Source organism: Mastigoproctus giganteus, chromosome 11 (assembly GCF_048544385.1).
Source record: "Mastigoproctus giganteus isolate SK-2022 chromosome 11, ASM4854438v1, whole genome shotgun sequence".
Taxonomy (NCBI): Eukaryota; Metazoa; Arthropoda; class Arachnida; order Uropygi; family Thelyphonidae; genus Mastigoproctus; species Mastigoproctus giganteus.
In genome coordinates this window covers 12,961,196-12,982,363 of record NC_143585.1, presented here as the reverse complement: position 1 = coordinate 12,982,363, position 21,168 = coordinate 12,961,196, and the positions used below count along the sequence as shown (strand labels likewise).

The 21,168-nt window shown below is 38.3% G+C and overlaps 1 protein-coding gene across 1 annotated transcript in view; it reads right to left on the bottom strand.

Moving 5' to 3' along the window:
• LOC150077724 (MFS-type transporter SLC18B1-like) overlaps positions 1–21,168 on the bottom strand; it is a 199,517-nt gene that overhangs the window by 26,758 nt on the left and 151,591 nt on the right. The window contains exon 8 of the mRNA XM_090385227.1: positions 13,199–13,297. Within this exon, the coding sequence (XP_090241353.1) occupies positions 13,199–13,297 (99 nt within the window). The remainder of the gene's footprint in view (positions 1–13,198; positions 13,298–21,168) is intronic.

The following is a 21,168-nucleotide window of genomic DNA, read 5'->3' as shown; positions in this document are numbered from 1 at the left end:
CAGAAAAGAATATAGCAAACTGGCATCAGCAGGTACTGAATATGAAATAAGACACTGAATTACAAAATCATATTAAGTTCAAAATAAACAAACTTTGATAAAATAAATAAACTTAGTATAGGGCAAAAAAAGTTGCAAGTAAGGAATAAATCTGTTTGCACTTCTCCCTAGACAAAATAGGAGGGAGTACATAATGAGAGCTTGGTCAATCAATCAGACCTTGGAAAGACTGTGAAAGGCTCATGAGGTAGATATTTTTTCAGGATGATCTATGCTTGTTCATATGAAGGATTATTTTATATTGACAGGATATAGTTAAAGAGAAGAAGTGGAAGAATATTTGTTAATGCTATTGAGGAAGTGTTAAGTATGTTGGAAAACTGCTAGCTTAGGGGACAAATACATAGATTAATAGATTAACAGTGGCTACAAACAGAGGTGAAAATGATTCTTCCACAACTTCTACTGAGACATGCAGCACCATCAGTAGTGTGTTATCCTATAGGCAAAAAATACATCTGCCCAGGGCCCCAAAATAACTGTTTCAAAAACTCATTGCTGTTTTTTACTAATATTTTAAGTGATTTTTATCGGAAACTAAACTTTCTACCTGGCAAGGTCAATGAACTTTACTTGAAGATTAATTTGAAAATTACGTTTTTTTCAAAAATGGTTTTACCGATTTTGATGAAATTTTATATTTAGTTCTTATGTCATATAATTTGTTTGGTTTGTTGTCACAATAAAATGAAATTGAAAATGTTCTTTAGATGGGGCCCCCAAATTTCATTTTGCCTTGGGCCCCAAACGTGCCATTGAGCACTGTGAAAGCAAAGCATTTGGTATTGCAAGGCCTAATGACGGTTCTCAAGAACAAGCAAATACATGAGTTGTGGATGTCAGGGTTACTAAGGGCTAAAACAGGAGCATGTAGCATGCTCCTACCATGTAGCAGCAATGCTAGGAGTATGGCAAACAAATTTAATGAATTTATAAGTACTGGTTATATCATGAAATGTGTACACAATGTAGGAATACTGAAAATATGGTGCCAGTCAGATGCTAATGCTAATATTATGAATGGAGGGCTTCGGGGTGGTGTTTCGACTCCTTATTGTTTTCAATACTTATCAATTATATTGATGAAAGCATATTAAGTTTGCTGATGATAAAAGTTTGGTAGGGCATTTAATGACAGGAATTAAAATTAGAGAAATTAGGCATATGAGCTGCAAAATGGCAATTCGTGCTTAATATTAATAAATTACAGTTACATAAATGCAAATAGTAATTCCAGAATAGCATAATAATTGGGCAGTATGCCACATTAAAGTCAGTTCTGCAAATTGCATCATCCTGAAACAAGACACCTGCGAGGTGATTTGATCAAGGTTTATAAGGCTTGAATGGATTGAGCAAGTTCAATGCTGATGGCATTCTTCCTCTTGCTTAGACTACACACAAGGAACAAAAATTCAAATTGCAGAAGGATGGCTGCAGGACAGATGTGAGGAGATTTGCCTTCAGCTAGCAGGTGGTTGACTGTTGGAACAAACTTCTATCTGGTGTTGTGGAGGTGGGCAGTTTGAATAAATTCAAGGAAGAACCAAACAAATGATTGGAGGCTATGGACAAGGGGTGGACTCAGGGGAGTTCCCATGGACTGGAGATGTGCCAAATTTACCCCAATTCACAAAGGGAGATTAAAGTGTGACACGAGTAATTACAGACCTGTTAGTTTCATTTCTGTTCTGGAGAAATCAAGGGAGGCACTGGTTAAAGAAGCACTGCAGGATCATCTAGACAAGACTTCAGTTATAGCTCAGACACAGCATGGGTTTGTTAAGGGGAAGTATTGTCTGACCAATTTGATTGGATACTATGATGTGGTCACAAATTAGCATTAGTAGAGGCATTTGATACAAGAAAGCAAGCTTATGCAGCATCAGCCAAAAAAAAAAAAAAATAATAATAATAATAAATAAATAAATAAAAAATAACCACTTCCACTTCACCCCTCTGTTCGTTTGAAATACCTGTCCAGCTGAGCCTTAAACTTATTTAGGCTATCAACTTCCACGACAAGGAATGGAAGTCTATTCCACCAACCAACCACCCGCTGGCTAAAGGCAAATTTCCTCACGTCTATCCTACATCTGTCTTTTCTCAATTTGAATTTATGCCCTCTCAGGTGATTATTCTGAGCAAGAGGAAGAATCCCATCAGCATTGAGCATGCTCAAACCATTCAAGGCTTTATACACCTCTATCAGATCACCTCGCTGGTGCCTAGTCCCCAGACACTGTAATTTGCAAAACTTAAGCCTTTCTTCGTAAGAGCACCCCTTTGTTCCATTCACTTATACAGGTTGAGTATCCCTAATCTGAAATGCTTGGGGCCAGAAATGTTTCGGGTTCTGGAATACATGGCATGGTGGAGTTGAAGTAAGGTGGAAATAAAATTTAGATTTCATGCAAAATATTCCATTTTATTTACCAATAAAAAACGTAGTCTGCTTCCAAAAGAATATAAATGCGACAAACAAAGAATATAGATGCAACAAATATTAATTCAAAATTCATATTTCATGCAAAAAAAATTCCTTTTTATTTACCATCTTGAGAAGGAACATCACAAGAGGTTATTTTTACTACAGTGCTAACAATGTCATCTTCATCATCCCTTTTACCACAATTGCCTTGATTCAAAACCATTTCAGCTATTTCACCATCACTCATTGAATGAATAACTGGAGCCTCATTATCAATATTAAAGACTTCTTTGATATCCACATTTTTCAGCTTACTGACAGACTCCGAAGACACTGTTTTTGCATATCAAAGGAGTTCAGGGATCATCTTTTTCTCAAAATCATTGAGCATAGTCACAGGCCAGAGGTTGTGCAGGCATGCTTAACTGTCTTTAGTCACTAAAGTCCAAGCATTCGCAACAGCATATATGGCATCTTTCAGGTTAAACTCCTTTTGGAAACCTTCCACACCCACGGCTCTGTTCACTGCTGCCAGCATGCTGTTAAAAAAAAGTGTTTTTATATTTACACTTCATTGATCTAAGAATACCCTGGTCACATGGCTGAATTAATGAAGTCAAATTTGGGGGAAGTACATGGCATAAACATTTATTTTTGATGAGCATTTCAGCTGGAGGATGAACAGAAAAGTTGTCAAGAAATAAAATCTGCAGTCATCATCATCCATTTGAGCTTCCCTTCAGTGAGTACGAGCTGCTGGTTGTTGTTATTGTTATTTGGATTTTAGGAGCATTAGCAACTAAGGCCATACTGCTCCAGGAATATGCGGTGGTCATTCCCTAACCTTTCCGCATCCTCCGTATTTGATGGTGACGGGCTCGAACCCCGGTCTAATCAAGAAGCATGTGCTACGCACTGCTGCTCCTTCCCACCTGGCTACGGAGGCGCCACACACGAGCTGCTGGTACAAAATGTTTGTGAAACCAATCAGAAAAGATGTTCCTGGTGATCCATGCCTTTTTGTTAGCATAATAATGGACCGGTAAGATCTTTAAAACAGCGAGGGTGCAAGCTTTGGCCTATCACATCAAGTTTACACTTATGCATGACTGCTGCATTAGTACAACCTAGCACAGTTAATCTGTCCTTGGCATCCTTAATTCCTGTTGGGGCTGCCTCATCAGCTGTAGTTAGTGTCTTCCTGGGGCAATAACGCCAAAACAATCATGTTTCATCAGCATTACAGACTTGTTCTGCCATCAGATTTTCAACAGTGATGACCTTGGCAAACTCGTCAATGAATTTCTCTGCTGCCTTGCGATCAGTAGATGCTTTATCACACAAATCTTTAAAAATTTAATGCCGTTTCTTTTCTTGAATTTCTGTAACCAGCCTGTTGGATATTGACAGTTCACTTCAATTTTCAGTTCTTCATGATAGATCTTTGCTTGTTCCATGATCAGCTGACTGGTAAGTAGCATGTGTTCGCTGAGGTATGGACAGATCCACTCTTTCAAAACACAATCGAGATCTTCATTTTTAGCTTTATGCAGTGTTTTCTATTTTTCATTAACTTCTGTTCATCACTTTCAGCATAAAACTTGAAACAGCTTATCCTTCTCTTTCTTCCGGTGCAAATGGTGGTCGTTCCAAAACCAAACTTTTCTGTAAGACAGCATCTCACACTTACACCACTGCCCAGTTTCTTCAACAAATTCATTTTCTGTTCTATAGACAAACTTAAATACTTCTGCTTCTTCTTATCACTGTTACCCAGAGTAGCAGGTTTTTTTTTTTTTTTTGACATTTTCAACAATATATTTGCACAACAGAGCAGAGAATAAACTAAACAAATGGTGAGTAATGGACATAGACACCTTGCGTTAACGAAAATACGTGCTTTACTAATGTCAGCACGCCGCATCACAACTCTTTCCCACCAAGGCTCCAAGTTTCCAGTATTTTTCAAAAAGTTTCGGTTTTTGGAGTTTTTCGGTTTTCGGAATGGGGATACTCAACTTCTACTTGGATTTTAGGAAAGCTTTTTATATGGTTGCACACATGGAAGACTACTGTACAAATTGGAGCAGTATGGCATTAAAGCAATTGCTATTATGGATAGAGGGACGGTTGAGTGGGAGAAGGCAGAGAGTGGTAATCAATGGACACTGCTCTTTGTGGACTAATGTTATCAGTAGAGTCTCCGAGGGTTTAGGGTTGAGCTCATTGTTGTCTTCTGTATTTATTAATGATACTGATGAAGGTTATTTGGTTTTTGGTTTTTTTTAGGAGCATTAGCAACTAAGGCCATATTGTTCCGGGGATATGCGGTGGTCATTCCCTGACCTTTCCGCATCTTCCGTATTTGGTGGTTATGGGCTCGAACCCTGGTCTAATCAAGAAGTGTGTGCTACGCACTGCTGCTCCTGCCCACCTGGCTACGGAGGCACCATTGATGAAGGTATATCAGGCTTAATATCCAAGTTTGCAGACAATACTAAGGTTGGCAAGATTGTTAAAGACAATATGCTACTGCAATGGGATCTAGAAAAGGTAGGCAGATGGTATGAGAAACAGCAACTGAAGTTTAACATTGACAAATAAATGCAAAGTACTGAATATGAGTTGGCAGTAACCCCAGAGTAATGTATCAACTGTGTGGGATTACACTCAGGGTAGTGGAGAGCAAAAAAGACCTGGAGGTAATTGTCAATGAAACATGGGAATTTTTCTAGCATGGATAAGGAGGTGATTAGCTCCTCGTATAAGGCAATGGTCAGACCACACTTGAATACTGCATACAGATCTGAAGGCCTTATTTTAAGAAGGATGTAGAGCTGTTGGAATGAGTACAGAGAAGGGCAACAAAATTGGTGAATGGAACAAAGGGTTGCTCTTATGAAGAAAGGCTTAAGTTCTGCAAATTGCAGTGTCTGGAGACTAGGCATCTGTGAGATGATTTGAATGAGGTGTATAAGGCCTTGAATAGTTTGAGCAAGCTCAATGCTGATGGGATTAGTAGAGGCTTATGATGCAATGCAAGAAAGCAAGTTTATACAGCATCAGCCAAAAAAAAAAAAAAAAAAAAAAAACCCTTCCATTTCACCCATCCATTCATTCCAAATGTTTGTCTAGAATTTATTTAAGTTATCCACTTCGACAACAATAGATGGAAGTTTGTTCTAGCAATAAACTACCCGCTGGCTAAAGGAAAATTTCCACACATATTTCCACACATCTATTTGGCACTAATGATATTAAGAGTAGGAGACCGGCAGAATTACTTAACAAGTACAGGTCACTGATGAAAAAAAGCCGTGAATTAGGGTTGAATTTGAAAGTATGTGTAATTCTGCCCAGACACGATAGGAGGGAGTATATGATGAGAGCCCTGTCGATCAATTCGGCCCTGGAAAGATTGTGCAAGGCTCAAGGGGTAGAATTTTTTTCAGCCTGGTCTGTACTTGTTAACAGGAGAGACTGCTTCTGTCTAAAAAATATATAAATTCATACACCGACCATTGAATAAAATTTAAAATTTAATATGACTACAATCTTTACACAAAAATATTTACAATAAACTAATGCGGAATGCTAAAAACTGTAATAAAAGATCATTTACAATAAAATTTACTAAAATATAAAACATTAAAAGCGCTAAAAACCTGAAGCTTTCGGGAGCGTCAGCTCCCTTCTTCAACAGTGATATGACTTCCTGCAATATGTCCTTAAGTAGCAGGCTCACGGTACCTCCACACGTGGTATTTCTCCATGTGGTTCAATCGGCACATGGTCAGAACTGGAAGCGGAAATGTCTCGGAAACGTGGCAAAGAAAATCGTTCATTCGACTTTAATATAATTGTTTCAAAGATAGGATTAATACGTATACCTCTATCTCTAGTCATGATATTCCTACTGGATGAACTAATCCGTAAACCCTCGAGCCATTTACGCTCCCAGTATCCATGTGCACGATCCAAAATAATAGCGTCCTCCGGGGAGATTTGATGCTGCTTCTCCCAAAAATGTTCGGCCACAGCAGACTTGTTGTATTCAGCGGTTCTTATGGCATTTAAATGTTCCCCCAGATGATCCCTGAGCCGTCGTTTTGTTTCCCCCACATAACACTCCCCACAATCCGGGCATTCTATTCTATAAACCACTCCACTACTAAGATATTTTGGTATGCGGTCTTTGACCTGAGACACAGCTGTGCACAGCCTCCGCCCGGGAAGCTGTACACAGCGTGTCCCATAACCCCGTAAAATTCTTGCCAGATGTTCAGTAAGGCCCGGATAGTAGGGGATGTATGTGGTGGCTACCGGAACGAACGACTCCCTACGTTCGGACACTCCTCTACTATATCTATCCAGGATCCTCTGGGGGTATCCGCACTTTCTAAGTTCTGCCGTGACATGATTAATTTCTTTTTCTTTATCCTCAGAAGTGGTACAGTGTGATCTTACTCTGTCAAATAAAGCTTTTGCTACACTATTCTTGTATTGTCCAGCTTGTGCTGAATTGAAATGGGTGTATTGACCTATCCGCACTTTCTAAGTTCTGCCGTGACATGATTAATTTCTTTTTCTTTATCCTCAGAAGTGGTACAGTGTGATCTTACTCTGTCAAATAAAGCTTTTGCTACACTATTCTTGTATTGTCCAGCTTGTGCTGAATTGAAATGGGTGTATTGACCTCTACACATGGGTTTTTTAAAAACTGACGTCTTAAGTCTAAAACCAACCCTGGAGATCAATACATCCAAAAATGACAGGGTACCACCCGTTTCCACCTCTGAGGTGAATTGTATAAATTGGGAGAAGCTGTTAAGCCAGCAAAAGGCATCATCCTCCCTCCCCTTCTGGACCAGGGCAAAGGTATCATCAACATATCTTCTCCAATTCCTAATAGGAAACGAACACCCACTAAAAACCCTACTTTCCAACTCCTCCATGGCCAAATTGGCCACGGTGGCACTAATGGGTGAACCCATGGCAGTACCGCGAACCTGCTTATACATAGTTCCTTGAAACAACATGGTAGTACTAGCTAGACATAATTCTACCCCGGTGCAAATGTCTTCCACACCGAGAAGTGATCTATTACCAAGGGAGGCATCCCTGGTCAATGCCATTTTTACACAATATACTGCATGACTAATAGGAATACATGTAAATAAAGATATAGACTTAAGACGTCAGTTTTTAAAAAATCCATGTGTATAGGTCAATACACCCATTTCAATTCAGCACAAGCTGGACAATACAAGAATAGTGTAGCAAAAATTTTTTTTTAGCAGAGTAAGATCACACTGTACCACTTCTGAGGATAAAGAAAAAGAAATTAATCGTATCACGGCAGAACTTAGAAATTGCGGATACCCCCAGAGGTTCCTGGATAGATATAGTAGAGGAGTGTCCGAACGTAGGGAGTCATTCGTTCCGGTAGCCACCAGATACATCCCCTACTATCCGGGCCTTACTGAACATCTGGCAAGAATTTTACGGGGTTATGGGACACGTTGTGTACAGCTTCCCGGGTGGAGGCTGTGCACAGCTTTGTCTCAGGTCAAAGACCGCATACCAAAAGATCTTAGTAGTGGAGTGGTTTATAGAATAGAATGCCCGGATTGTGGGGGAAACAAAACGACGGCTCAGGGATCGTCTGGGAGAACATTTAAATGCCATAAGAACCGCTGAATACAACAAGTCTGCTGTGGCCGAACATTTTGGGAGAAGCAGCATCATATCTCCCCGGAGGACGCTATTATTTTGGATCGTGCACATGGATACTGGGAGCGTAAATGGCTCGAGGGTTTACGGATTAGTTCATCCAGTACGAATATCATGAATAGAGATAGAGGTATACGTATTAATCCTATCTTTGAAACAATTATATTAAGGTCGGATGAACGATTTTCTTTGCCACGTTCCCGAGACATTTCCGCTTCCAGTTCTGACCATGTGCCGATTCAACCACGTGGAGAAATACCACGTTTGGAGGTACCGTGAGCCTGCTACCTAAGGAGATGTTGCAGGAAGTCATATCACTGTTGAAGAAGGGAGCTGATGCTCCCGAAAGCTTCAGGTTTTTAGGGCTTTTAATGTTTTATATTTTAGTAAATTTTATTGTAAATGATCTTTTATTACAGTTTTTATCATTCCGCAATAGTTTATTGTAAATATTTTTGTGTAAAGATTGTAGTCATATTAAATTTTAAATTTTATTCAATGGTCGGTATATGAATTTATATTTTTTTTAGACATGAGTTTTCCCGACCTCAGGGGCCTCTTTCAGGATATTGAGACTGCTTCTACAGGAATGGGTTACACTTAAATAGAAAGGGTGCAAGAATGTTTGCTGATGCTATTGAGGCAGTGTTAGGTGTGTCGGAAAACTGCTAGATTGGGGGGATACAAGGACTAATAGATTAACAGTAGCCACTGGCAGAGGTGAAAGTGATTCTTGCATTGCTTCTATTGGAATGAGCCGCAGCCTGGAAAATAACATGCAGGATATTTCAGAGACTGCTGGGAATCATTGGGGTACAAGTAAACACATGAGTTGTGTTAGGGTAGCTAAGAAAAATAACAGGTGCATGTATACTTGCGTGTACACCAATGCTAGGAGTTTAGTAAATAAATTTGATGAATTTGAGGTATTGCTCACAACATCAAAGGCAGATATTGTGGGGATTTCAGAGACGTGGTGTCACACAGATATAAGGAATGCAGAACTGGAATTTGGGGAGTGCAATGTCTACAGAAAGGATAGACAGGATAGTAAGGGTGGAGGGGTAATGCTATTAGTTAAGAAATACATAAAATCCAGGGAAGTAAAGCCAGTCGACATTGCTGGACAGTGCAGTGTCAAGTCAGTTTGGTGTGACATAAGCATTGGGAGATCAAAATTGAGAGTAGGAGTGTGCTATAGGCCTAATGACTCTGATAAGTCTAATAAGAAACTGTAAAGGGAAATAGAGTGGGCCAGTAAATCAGAGAGCCTTATAATGGGGGATTTTAATTTCCCAAATATTGACTGGAATTTGGGGTCTGGTCACTCACACACTAGCAAGGCTTTTGTGGATTTATTGGATGATTGTTTTCTACATCAGCATGTTCGGGAGGCAACTAGAGGGAGTAATACTCTTGATTTGATTATCAGTAGTGTTTCTTCATGCATTAAGAATCTGCAGGTAAATGAACCACTAGGTGGCAGTGATCACAGTGTGCTGAAGTGGGATTTACTCAAAGAGGTAACTACCATTAGTAGAAAAGGGAAGGGTCATTGCTTTCGTAAAGGCAACTACGATGGACTGAGACAGTGTTTAAATTCTATACAGTGGAACCAACTGATGATGTTACCAACAGCAAATTCAAAATGGGAAGCATTCAAAGAACTTATCTTGGAAGCTACTAGGCTTTACATACCAACTAAGAAATATTGTTCAAGGTTTAGGCCTAAGTGGATGTCAGATGAACTAATAAGACATATGGCAGAGAAGAAAAATGCATGGGATACATACAAATTAACACGTGACACAGAAGCCTATGATAGATACAAGTTGATCTGTAACCAAATTACAAAGGAGGTTAGGCAGGCGAAGGCAGATTACGAGAAATCTTTGGCAAGGGATGCAAAGAAAAACAGCAAAGAGTTCTTTACTTATGTAAACTCTAGAAGGAAGGGGATGAATCAGATTGGTCCACTTGATATCGATGGGTCAACTGTTGATGATCCTGCTCAGGTAGCTAACAAACTAAATGAATATTTTGCATCAACATTCACGCATCAGGAGTTATTCAGCGAGGGGAATGCCAGAGGTGTATTCAACTCTGGCAGTAAGCTAGAGAATCTTGTAATAACTGAGATTAAAGTGGAGGAGAAATTGTTGAAGATAAATACAAGAAAGGCACCTGGGGTGGATGTGATCTATCCAGTTATATTAAAGGAGGCAGCAAAGGAAGTAAGCAAACCCTTAGCCATAATTATGAGAGCTTACTTGGAATCAGGGGAAGTACCCATGGACTGGAGATGTGCAAATGTTACCCCAATTCACAAAGGAGGATCAAAGGCTGACAAGTAATTACAGACCTGTGAGTTTAACTTCTGTTCCAGGAAAATTAATGGAGGCACTGGTTAAAGAAGCACTGCAGGATCATCTAGACAAGACTTCAGTTATAGCTCAGACACAGCATGGTTTTGTTAAGGGGAAGTCTTGCCTGACCAATTTGATTGGATACTATGATGCAGTCACAAGAACTGGATGCAGGGAATAACTTTGATATTATATACTTGGATCTTAGAAAGGCTTTTGATACGGTTGCACATGGAAGACTGCTGCACAAATTGGAGCAGTGTGGCATTGGAGGCAAATTGCTGCTATGGATAAAGGGGTGGTTGAGAAGGAGAAGACAGAGTGGTAATCAATGGACACTGCTCATCGTGGACTAATGTTATTAGTGAGTCCCTCAGGGTTCAGTATTGGGTCCATTATTGTTTTCTGTATTTATAAATGATATTTATGATGGTATATCAAGCTTAATGTCCAAGTCTGCAGATGATACGAAGGTTGGTAGGGTTGACAAGGACACTACTGACAATATGCTACTGCAACAGGATCTGGAAAGGTTGAGCGGATGGGCTGAGAGGTGGCAAATGAAGTTTAACATTGAAAAATGTAAAGTACTACATATGGGAAACAGCAACCCCAGAGCAACATATCAACTCTGTGGTACTACACTGACAGTGGTAGAGAATGAAAGAGACCTGAGGGTGGTTGTGCAGGCAGATATGAAGTTTTCTGAGCAGTGCAGACGGGCTGCAATTGTAGCTCATGGTGTGTTGTTGATGATATATAGGAATTTTTCTAGCAGGGATAAGGAGGTGATTATTCCCTTGTATAAGGCAATGGTCAGGGCACACCTAGAGTACTGTATACAGGTCTGGAGGCCTCATTTCAAGAAGGATGTAGAGATGCTGGAACGAGTACAGAGAAGGGCAACAAGATTAGTGAATGGAACAAAGAGGTGCTCTTACGAAGAAACGCTTAAGTTTTGCAAATTACAGTGTCTGGAGACTAGGCACCAGTGAGGTGATCTGATAGACGTGTATAAAGTCTTGAATGGTTTGAGCATGCTCAATGCTGATGGAATTCTTCCTCTTGCTCAGAACAATCACCTGAGAGGGCATAAATTCAAATTGAGGAAAGATGGATGTAGGATAGATGTGAGGAAATTTGCCTTTAGCCAGCGGGTGGTTGGTTGGTGGAACAGACTTGCATCCCTTGTCGTGGAAGTTGATAGCCTAAATAAGTTTAAGGCTCAGCTGGACAGGTATTTCGAACGAACAGAGGGATGAAGTGGAAATGGTTATTTTTTATTTATTTATTTATTATTATTATTTTTTTTTTTTTTTTGGCTGATGCTGCATAAGCTTGCTTTCTTGCATCAAATGCCTCTACTAATGCTAATGCTAACTGTCTTTCCTCAATTTCAGTTTATGCCCCCTCAGGTTTGTACTGTGAGCAAAAGGAAGAATTGAGAGGAAGAACAGATGCTGCGATTTGCAGAACTTAAGCTTTTCTTTGTAAGAGCACCCCTTTGTTCTCCTCACCAGTCTTGTTGCCCTTCCCTGTGCTCGTTCTAGCAACTCTACATCCTTCCTTAAATAAGGTTTCCAGACCTGTATGCAGTAACTCAAAGTGTGGCCTTATACGAGGGGATAATCACCTTCTTATCCCTACTCGCAAAATTCCTGTATATCATTGACAAGACCCCATGACCTACTCTGCCAACTTTTCTGCACTGCTTAGAAAACTTCATATCTGACTGCACTGTTCTTTTCTTTCTTTTACTTACTCAGATTACACACTTGAGGGGGCATAAATTGAAATGGAGGAAAGACAGTTGCAGAATAGATGTGCAGAAATTTGCCTTTAGCCAGCAATGGTTGATTACTGGAACAAACTTTCATCTGTGATTGTGAAAGTTGATAGTTTAAATAAATTCAAGAAAGAACTGGGCAAATTTTTTTTTTTCTAATGCTGTATAAGATTGCTTTCTTGCATCGTATGCAACTACTAATGCTAATGCTAAAATAGTTGCCTCAGAAGGTAGTTTGAATAAATTCAAAGGTGAAGTGAATAGTTATCTGAGGAGGGAAGTGCATAATTTTTTTTGCAATTTCTTATCTACTTTTTCTTTCTTTCTTTCTTTATCTATATATTTTTTATTTTATTTTATTTTATGGTCAGTGTAACAAAAGCTTATGACTTCTTTGCACTATGCGGCTGATAGTAATACTAATACTAAATGTGGAAATTAAATTATTACATTTTTATACAAAATTGTTTTCAGCAATGATTTAAAAATTTTCCACTTAGTAAAAAGTAAATATGTTACTTCATAAAACTTACTAATCTATTTTTAGCATAACGAACAAGGGGATAGCAGCAATGATTAGATTACATGATTACATAGAAACAGGGTAAGCAATGTAACAAGAAATTAGAAATATACCTGCATATCAGTATACATATTCATCTAATTTATAATTATTATGCTTTTATCCAAAAGGGTTTTATAAAATAATTAAATTTTTTATTTAAATCTAAAATTTAAAAATTAAAAATTTTAATTATTTTCAGTTATTTAAAAATTTTCCATATATTAAAAACTAAATATGCTACTTCCAAGAAAACTTACCAATCTATTTGTGGCATAACCAACAAGAGGTGCAACAAAGGAAAAAGCAGCAGAGAGCAACACAAAACAAAAGCCAACATACTGAGGTGCTAAATTATACTTTTCAAAGAAAAAAATTAATTAAAAATGTATATAATACTAGTATGCATATTGTACAAGGTGTAATCAGAAATTTCAGAAACTTATCTAATCTTTGGGAATCATGAAGCTTACCAACTATTTATGATGGCTCTCCTTTGGACTAGTCTCTTTAACACTATAGACACTGATTCCAATGCTTCAGAAACTTCTGGAAGCATTCCTGATAGGTTCCATTTTTTTAAACTGCTAATAGTTCCACAATAATTGCAGTTTTCTCGCCTTTTAAAGGGGCTTTAAGCTTGGAAAACAAACAAACAAACAAAAAAAAAAGATCACAAGGAGCTAAATCCAGCGATTTCAAAAGTTGGGAAACCAGAGTGATGGGCTGCTTCACAAAATATTCTTAATGGAAAGTACTGTGCAGGCAAGGGGCATCGTTGTGATACAAGCTCCAATTGCCCTAAGTCCCACTTTTCTGGCCGTTTTCTCTAAATAGCATCATACAATTGCCTTAGAACTGTTCTGTAGTATACTTGGCTCAATGTTTTCCCATGCATTACAAATTCATGATGAATAATGCCCTGCAAGTTAAAGAAAAATATATGATATGCATGATTTTCGCATTTGATCATGATTGTCTTGGTTTTTTTTTTTGGCCTTGGAGAAGAAGGCATCTTCTATAAGATAACTAGGTTATTGTTCCCAGGACATAGCCATACACCCAGGATTCATCACCTTAATGATGAATGAAACAAAGTATATTAGCATTAGCATGTTGATGAAGATCCTGACATGCAAGAACTCACCACGCTCTATGATTATCAGTGAAGATGCGACCCACAAACTTTGCTGGAATACACTAAATTCTCAAAGCTTGTGATAAAATTGATTTACATGTCCCATAAATACCAATTTCACTGGTACTTCATGGATAATTAAAAGTCTATCACTTTTGATCAGATTACGAACAACGGAAATTGAATCACTGGTTTTTGAAGTTGAGGGGTGGCCAGAGCAAGAATCATTTAAAGAGTGCCATTTTAGCAAAATGGCACTCTTTAAATTTAGCAAACCAATAAAAAGTCTTTGAATGATATAAACCATCTTCTCTGAAGGCTCTTTTTAACATTTCCTGGTTTCCATTGTACTTCTCCCTAAATTCAAACAAACTTTGATACAAACTCACTACTTTGTAAAATCACTTGTTTTAAAATGCAACAAAAAGCAATTAAAATTTCCATTTATTCTCGATACAGCTGAGGCCAGAAGAGTTTACAGTTGTTAGTATTGAATTAATTGAATTAATTATTATTAAGGGCAGTTAGATTTTCAGGGCCACAGTTCACAATGGGCTGTGCACTTTTATGGTAGCTTATGGGCTTGGATCAATGACCTTACTTGTAGCCTCACATGCTAACCATGGCCAGTTCCACTAAAACATCTGTTTATCTGCATTCAGCCTGACTGATCATAAATGGACAATTGATGCATTAGTATGTCTAGATATTAAATATTTAAACAAGTGGCAATATCAAGATATGTTGTTGTTTGGTTTTTAGGAGCATTAGCAACTAAGGCCATATTGCTCCGGGAATATGCGGTGGTCATTTCCTTGACCTTTCCGCATCTCCCGTATTTGGTGGTGATGGGCTCGAACCATGGTCTAATCAAGAAGCGTGTGCTACGCACTGCTGCTCCTTCCCACCTGATCATACGGAGATGCCTTATCAAGATATAAGTCAGTCCCTAAACTTTTTTGTTCACAACTTGTATTATTGGTACAATATTAAATTACTTCAATAATGGGAAAAGAAATAAAAAAGAAATACAATATTAAATTTTAAAAAATTCAGTTTAACAAGCATAATATTTAAGTACCATCATAAACAAGTGATAAGAAGATTCCGCTTCACTATTGTAAAATATTTCACTGTTGCACTAATGACCTCATTTTACAGTTTATATTTTTAATAACTGATTTACTAAAGTTTAATTTATAAATTTAATAATATGCCATAGACTATGTATATAAAGTGCTTAGCATCATAATACACAGCCATTTCTGTATAAACAGAAAATTTTTAAGGTGGCATCGTTTTAGGTTATATCTCATATTGTGAATACCTTCACAACGAGTTGCCATGATATTGCACTACTTCGAATAAGTAACGCTTCACCTAAGGAGAAGACTAGTGTTACTTATTCTCAGATAGGTACCACCACCCATGAGAATAAGTAACACTAGTCTTCTCCTTAGGTGAAGCGTTACTTATTCGAAGTAGTGCAATATCATGGCAACTCGTTGTGAAGGTATTCACAATATGAGATATAACCTAAAACGATGCCACCTTAAAAATTTTCTGTTTATACAGAAATGGCTGTGTATTATGATGCTAAGCACTTTATATACATAGTCTAAATTTGTTCGCAGCTTGAGGCTCTAGCCCTAAATGCGCCTTAATATGCCATATTAATAATTAAAGGAAATAATTTATTTTCTCAACCCAAATTTATCTATCACTGCAAGTATTTTACAGTACACTTTGTCAAATTAGAATTAATATTTTTGAAAAACGGTAACATAATAGTTGCTGAGATTATTTAATCTTCTCTGCAGATAGCCCTTTCAAAGATTATAATATTGAAAAATAAAATAAAAATACATAAAACTCTATGTATTTTTATTTACTTTATTTTTTCAACTATAAAAATTTTCAATTATAATTTTCAATTATAAAAATAATTTATTTTCTCAACCCAAATTTATCTATCACTGGAAGTATTTTACAGTACACTGTGTCAAATTAGAATTAATATTTTTGAAAAACGGTAACATAATAGTTGCTGAGATTATTTAATCTTCTCTGCAGATAGCCCTTTCAAAGATTATAATATTGAAAAATAAAATAAAAATACATAAAACTCTATGTATTTTTATTTACTTTATTTTTTCAACTATAAAAATTTTCAATTATAATTTTCAATTATAAAAATAATTTATTTTCTCAACCCAAATTTATCTATCACTGGAAGTATTTTACAGTACACTGTGTCAAATTAGAATTAATATTTTTGAAAAACGGTAACATAATAGTTGCTGAGATTATTTAATCTTCTCTGCAGATAGCCCTTTCAAAGATTATAATATTGAAAAATAAAATAAAAATATATAAAACTCTATAAAGAAGAATTTCATTTGCAAGAATCATTATGTTATCAGGAACCAAACCGTCTCAGTGCATGAAAGCCCAAAAGAAGAAAGAATTTCAATAATCACTAAACTACATCACAGGCTATGGTTAGAAGCATTTGTTGGGTGGAAACACTTTCATAAGTGTTTTCCAAAACAAGTATATTTTTGAATTACAATTCCTGTGTCTATCTATGTACTATAAGCTCAAGTTAACGTGTGGGAATGGCAGGGAAAATAAATGATTTTCTTCATACTAAATTTTAAGGATAAAAATAACTATTAGCATTAGCATTAGTAGAAGAATTTGATACAAGAAAGCAAGCTTATGCAGCATCAGCCAAAAAAAAAAAATAAATAAATAAATAAATAAATAAAAAATAACCACTTCCACTTCACCCCTCTGTTCGTTCAAAATACCGGTCCAGCTGAGCCTTAAACTTATTTAGGTTATCAACTTCCACGACAAGGGATGGAAGTCTATTCCACCAACCAACCAACCACCCACCCGCTGGCTAAAGGCAAATTTCCTCACGTCTATCCTACATCTGTCTTTTCTCAATTTGAATTTATGCCCTCTCAGGTGATTATTCTGAGCAAGAGGAAGAATCCCATCAGCATTGAGCATGCTCAAACCATTCAAGGCTTTATACACCTCTATCAGTTCACCTCGCCGGTGCCTAGTCTCCAGACACTGTAATTTGCAAAACGTAAGCCTTTCTTAGTAAGAGCACCCCTTTGTTCCATTCACTAATCTTGTTGCCCTCCTCTGTACTTGTTCCAGCATCTCTACATCCTTCTTGAAATGAGGCCTCCAGCCCTGTATACAGTACTCTAGGTGTGGCCTGACCATTGCCTTATACAAGGGAATAATCACCTCCTTATCCCTGCTAGAAAAATTCCTATATATCATCGACAATACACCATAAGCTACTCCTGCAGCCCGTCTGCACTGTCAGAAAACTTCATATCTGCCTGCACAACCACCCCCAGGTCCCTTTCATTCTCTACCTCTGTCAGTGTAGTACCACAGAGTTGATACGTTGCTCTGGGGTTGCTGTTTCCCATATGTAGTACTTTACATTTGTCAATGTTAAACTTCATTTACCACCTCTCAGCCTATCTGCTCAACCTTTCCAGATCCTGTTGCAGTAGCATAGTGTCAGTAGTGTCCTTGACAACCCTGCCAACCTTCGTATCGTCTGCAAACTTGGACATTAAGCTTGATATACCATCATCAATATGATTTATAAATATAGAAAACAATAATGGACCCAATACTGAACCCTGAGGGACTCCACTAATAACATTAGTCCATGATGAGCAGTGTCCATTGATTACCACTCTCTGTCTTCTCCCCCTCAACCACCCCTTTATCCATAGCAGCAATTTGCCTCCAATGCCACACTGCTCCAATTTGTGCAGCAGTCTTCCATGTGCAACAGTATCAAAAGCCTTTCTAATATCCAAGTATATAATATTAAAGTTATTCCCTGCATACAGTTCTTTTGTGACTGCATCATAGTATCCAATCAAATTGGTCAGGCAAGACTTCCCCTTAACAAAACCATGCTGTGTCTGAGCTATAACTGAAGTCTTGTCTAGATGATCCTGCAGTGCTTCTTTAACCAGTGCCTCCATTAATTTTCCGGGAACAGAAGTTAAACTAACAGGTCTATAATTACTTGTGTTGCTCTTTGATCCTCCTTTGTGAATTGGGGTCACATTTGCACATCTCCAGTCCATGGGTACCTCCCCTGATCTAAGTAAGCTCTCATAATTATGGCTAAGGGTTTGCTTACTTCCTTTGCTGCCTCCTTTAATATAACTGGATAGATCCCATCAAAGGTGCCTTTCTTGTATTTATCTTCAACAATTTCTCCTCCACTTTAATCTCAGTTATTACAAGATTCTCTAGCTTACTGCCAGAGTTGAATACACCTCTGGCATTCCCCTTGCTGAATAACTCCTCATGTGTGAATGTCGATGCAAAATATTCATTCAGTTTGTTAGCTAACTGAGCAGGATCATCAACAGTGGACCCATTGATATCAAGTGGACCAATCTGATTCATCCTCTTCCTTCTAGAGTTTACATAAGTAAAGAACTCTTTGCTGTTTTTCTTTGTATCCCTTGCCAAAGATTTCTCGTAATCTGCCTTTGCCTGCCTGCCTGACCTCCTTTGTAACTTGGTTACAGATCAACTTGTATCTATCATAGGCTTCTGTGTCACGTATTAATTTGTATGTATCCCATGCATTTTTCTTCTCTGCCATATGTCTCATTAGTTCATCTGACATCCACTTAGGCCTAAACCTTGAACAATATTTCTTAGTTGGTATATAAAGCCTAGTAGCTTCCAAGATAAGTTCTTTGAATGCTTCCCATTTTGAATTTGCTGTTGGTAACATCATCAGTTGGTCCCACTGCATAGAATTTAAATACTGTCTCAGTCCATCGTAGTCGCCTTTATGAAAGCAATAACCCTTCCCTTTACCCCTAATGGTAGTTACTCTTTGAGTAAATCCCACTTCAGCACACTGTGATCACTGCCACCTAGTGGTTCATTTACATGCGAATTCTTAATGCATGAAGAATCACTACTGATAATCAAATCAAGGGTATTAATCCCTCTAGTTGCCTCCCAAACATGCTGATGTAGAAAACAATCATCCAATAAATCCCCAAAAGCCTTGCTAGTGTGTGAGTGACCAGACCCCAAATTCCAGTCAATATCTGGGAAATTAAAATTAGCATTAGTAGAGGCATTTGATGCAAGAAAGCAAGCTTATGCAGCATCAGCCAAAAAAAAAAAAAAAAAAACCCACTTCCACTTCACCCCTCTGTTCGTTCAAAATACCTGTCTAGCTGAGCCTTAAACTTATTTAGGCTATCAACCTCCACCACAAGGGATGGCAGTCTGTTCCACCAACCAACCACCCGCTGGCTAAAGGCAAATTTCCGCACGTCTATCCTACATCTGTCTTTCCTCAATTTGAATTTATGCCCTCTCAGGTGATTTTTCTTAGCTAGAGGAAGAATCCCATCAGCATTGAGCACGCCCAAACCATTCAAGGCCTTATACACCTCTATCAGATCACCTCGCTGGTGCCTAGTCTCCAGACACTGTAATTTGCAAAACTTAAGCCTTTCTTCGTAAGAGCACCCCTTTGTTCCATTCACTAATCTTGTTGCCCTTCTCTGTACTCGTTCCAGCAGCTCTACATCCTTCTTGAAATGAGGCCTCCAGACCTGTATACAGTACTCTAGGTGAGGCCTGACCATTGCCTTATACAATGGAATAATCACCTCCTAATCCCTGCTGGAAAAATTCCTGTATATCATTGACAATACTCCATGAGCTACTCTTGCAGCCCGTCTGCAATGCTCAGAGAACTTCATATCTGCCTGCACAATCACCCCCAAGTCCCTTTCATTCTTTTTTTTTTTTTTAGTGAAAATCCCAAACACGAAAGGTATCAAAACCTATAGTACTTAGTACCGTGCATGGGTTGAAGGAGAAGTATGGGGGGAGGGGGATGCCGGAAACTTTGCTCTAGAGACTAAACATGGGTTTCACCACTTCAAGCTTCCAATAAGCAAAGTGGTGGTATTTCACCGGTTGATGAAAGTCATCTCTACCACTGTCAGTGTAGTACCACAGAGTTGATAAGTTGCTCTGGGGTTGCTGTTTCCCATGTGTAGTACTTTACATTTGTCAATGTTAAACTTCATTTGCCAACTCTCAGGCCATCTGCTCAACCTTTCCAGATCCTGTTGCAGCAGCATAGTGTCAGTAGTGTCCTTGACAACCCTGCCAACCTTTGTGTCATCTGCAAACTTGGACATTAAGCTTGATATACCATCATCAATATCATTTATAAATACAGAAAACAATAATGGACCCAACACTGAGCCCTGAGGGACTCCACTAATAACATTAGTCCAGGATGAGCAGTGTCCATTGATTACCACTCTCTGTCTTCTCCCCCTCAACCACTCCTTTATCCATAGCAGCAATTTGCCTCCAATGTCACACTGCTCCAATTTGTGTAGCAGTCTTCCATGTGCAACAGTAACAAAAGCCTTTGTAAGATCCAAGTATATAATATCAAAGTTATTCCCTGCATCCAGTTCTTTTGTGACTGCATCATAGTATCCAATCAAGTTGGTCAGGCAAGACTTCCCCTTAACAAAACCATGCTGTGTCTGAGCTATAACTGAAGTATTGTCTAAATGATCCTGCAGTGCTTCTTTAACCAGTGCCTCCATTAATTTTCCTGGAACAGAAGTTAAGCTCACAGGTCTATAATTACTTGTGTCAGCCTTTGATCCTCCTTTGTGAATTGGGGTCACATTTGCACATTTCCAGTCTATGGGTACCTCCCCTGAGTCCAAGGAAGCTCTCATAATTATGGCTAAGGGTTTGCTTACTTCCTTTGCTGCCTCCTTTAATATAACTGGATAGATCCCATCCACCCCGGGTGCCTTTCTTGTGTTTATCTTCAACAGTTTCTCCTCCACTTTACTCCCAGTTATTTCAAGATTCTGTAGCTTACTGCTAGAGTTGAATACACCTCTGGCATTCCCCTTGCTGAATAACTCCTCATGTGTGAATGTCGATGCAAAATATTCATTTAGTTTGTTAGCTACCTGAGCAGGATCATCAACAGTTGACCCATCAATATCAAGTGGACCA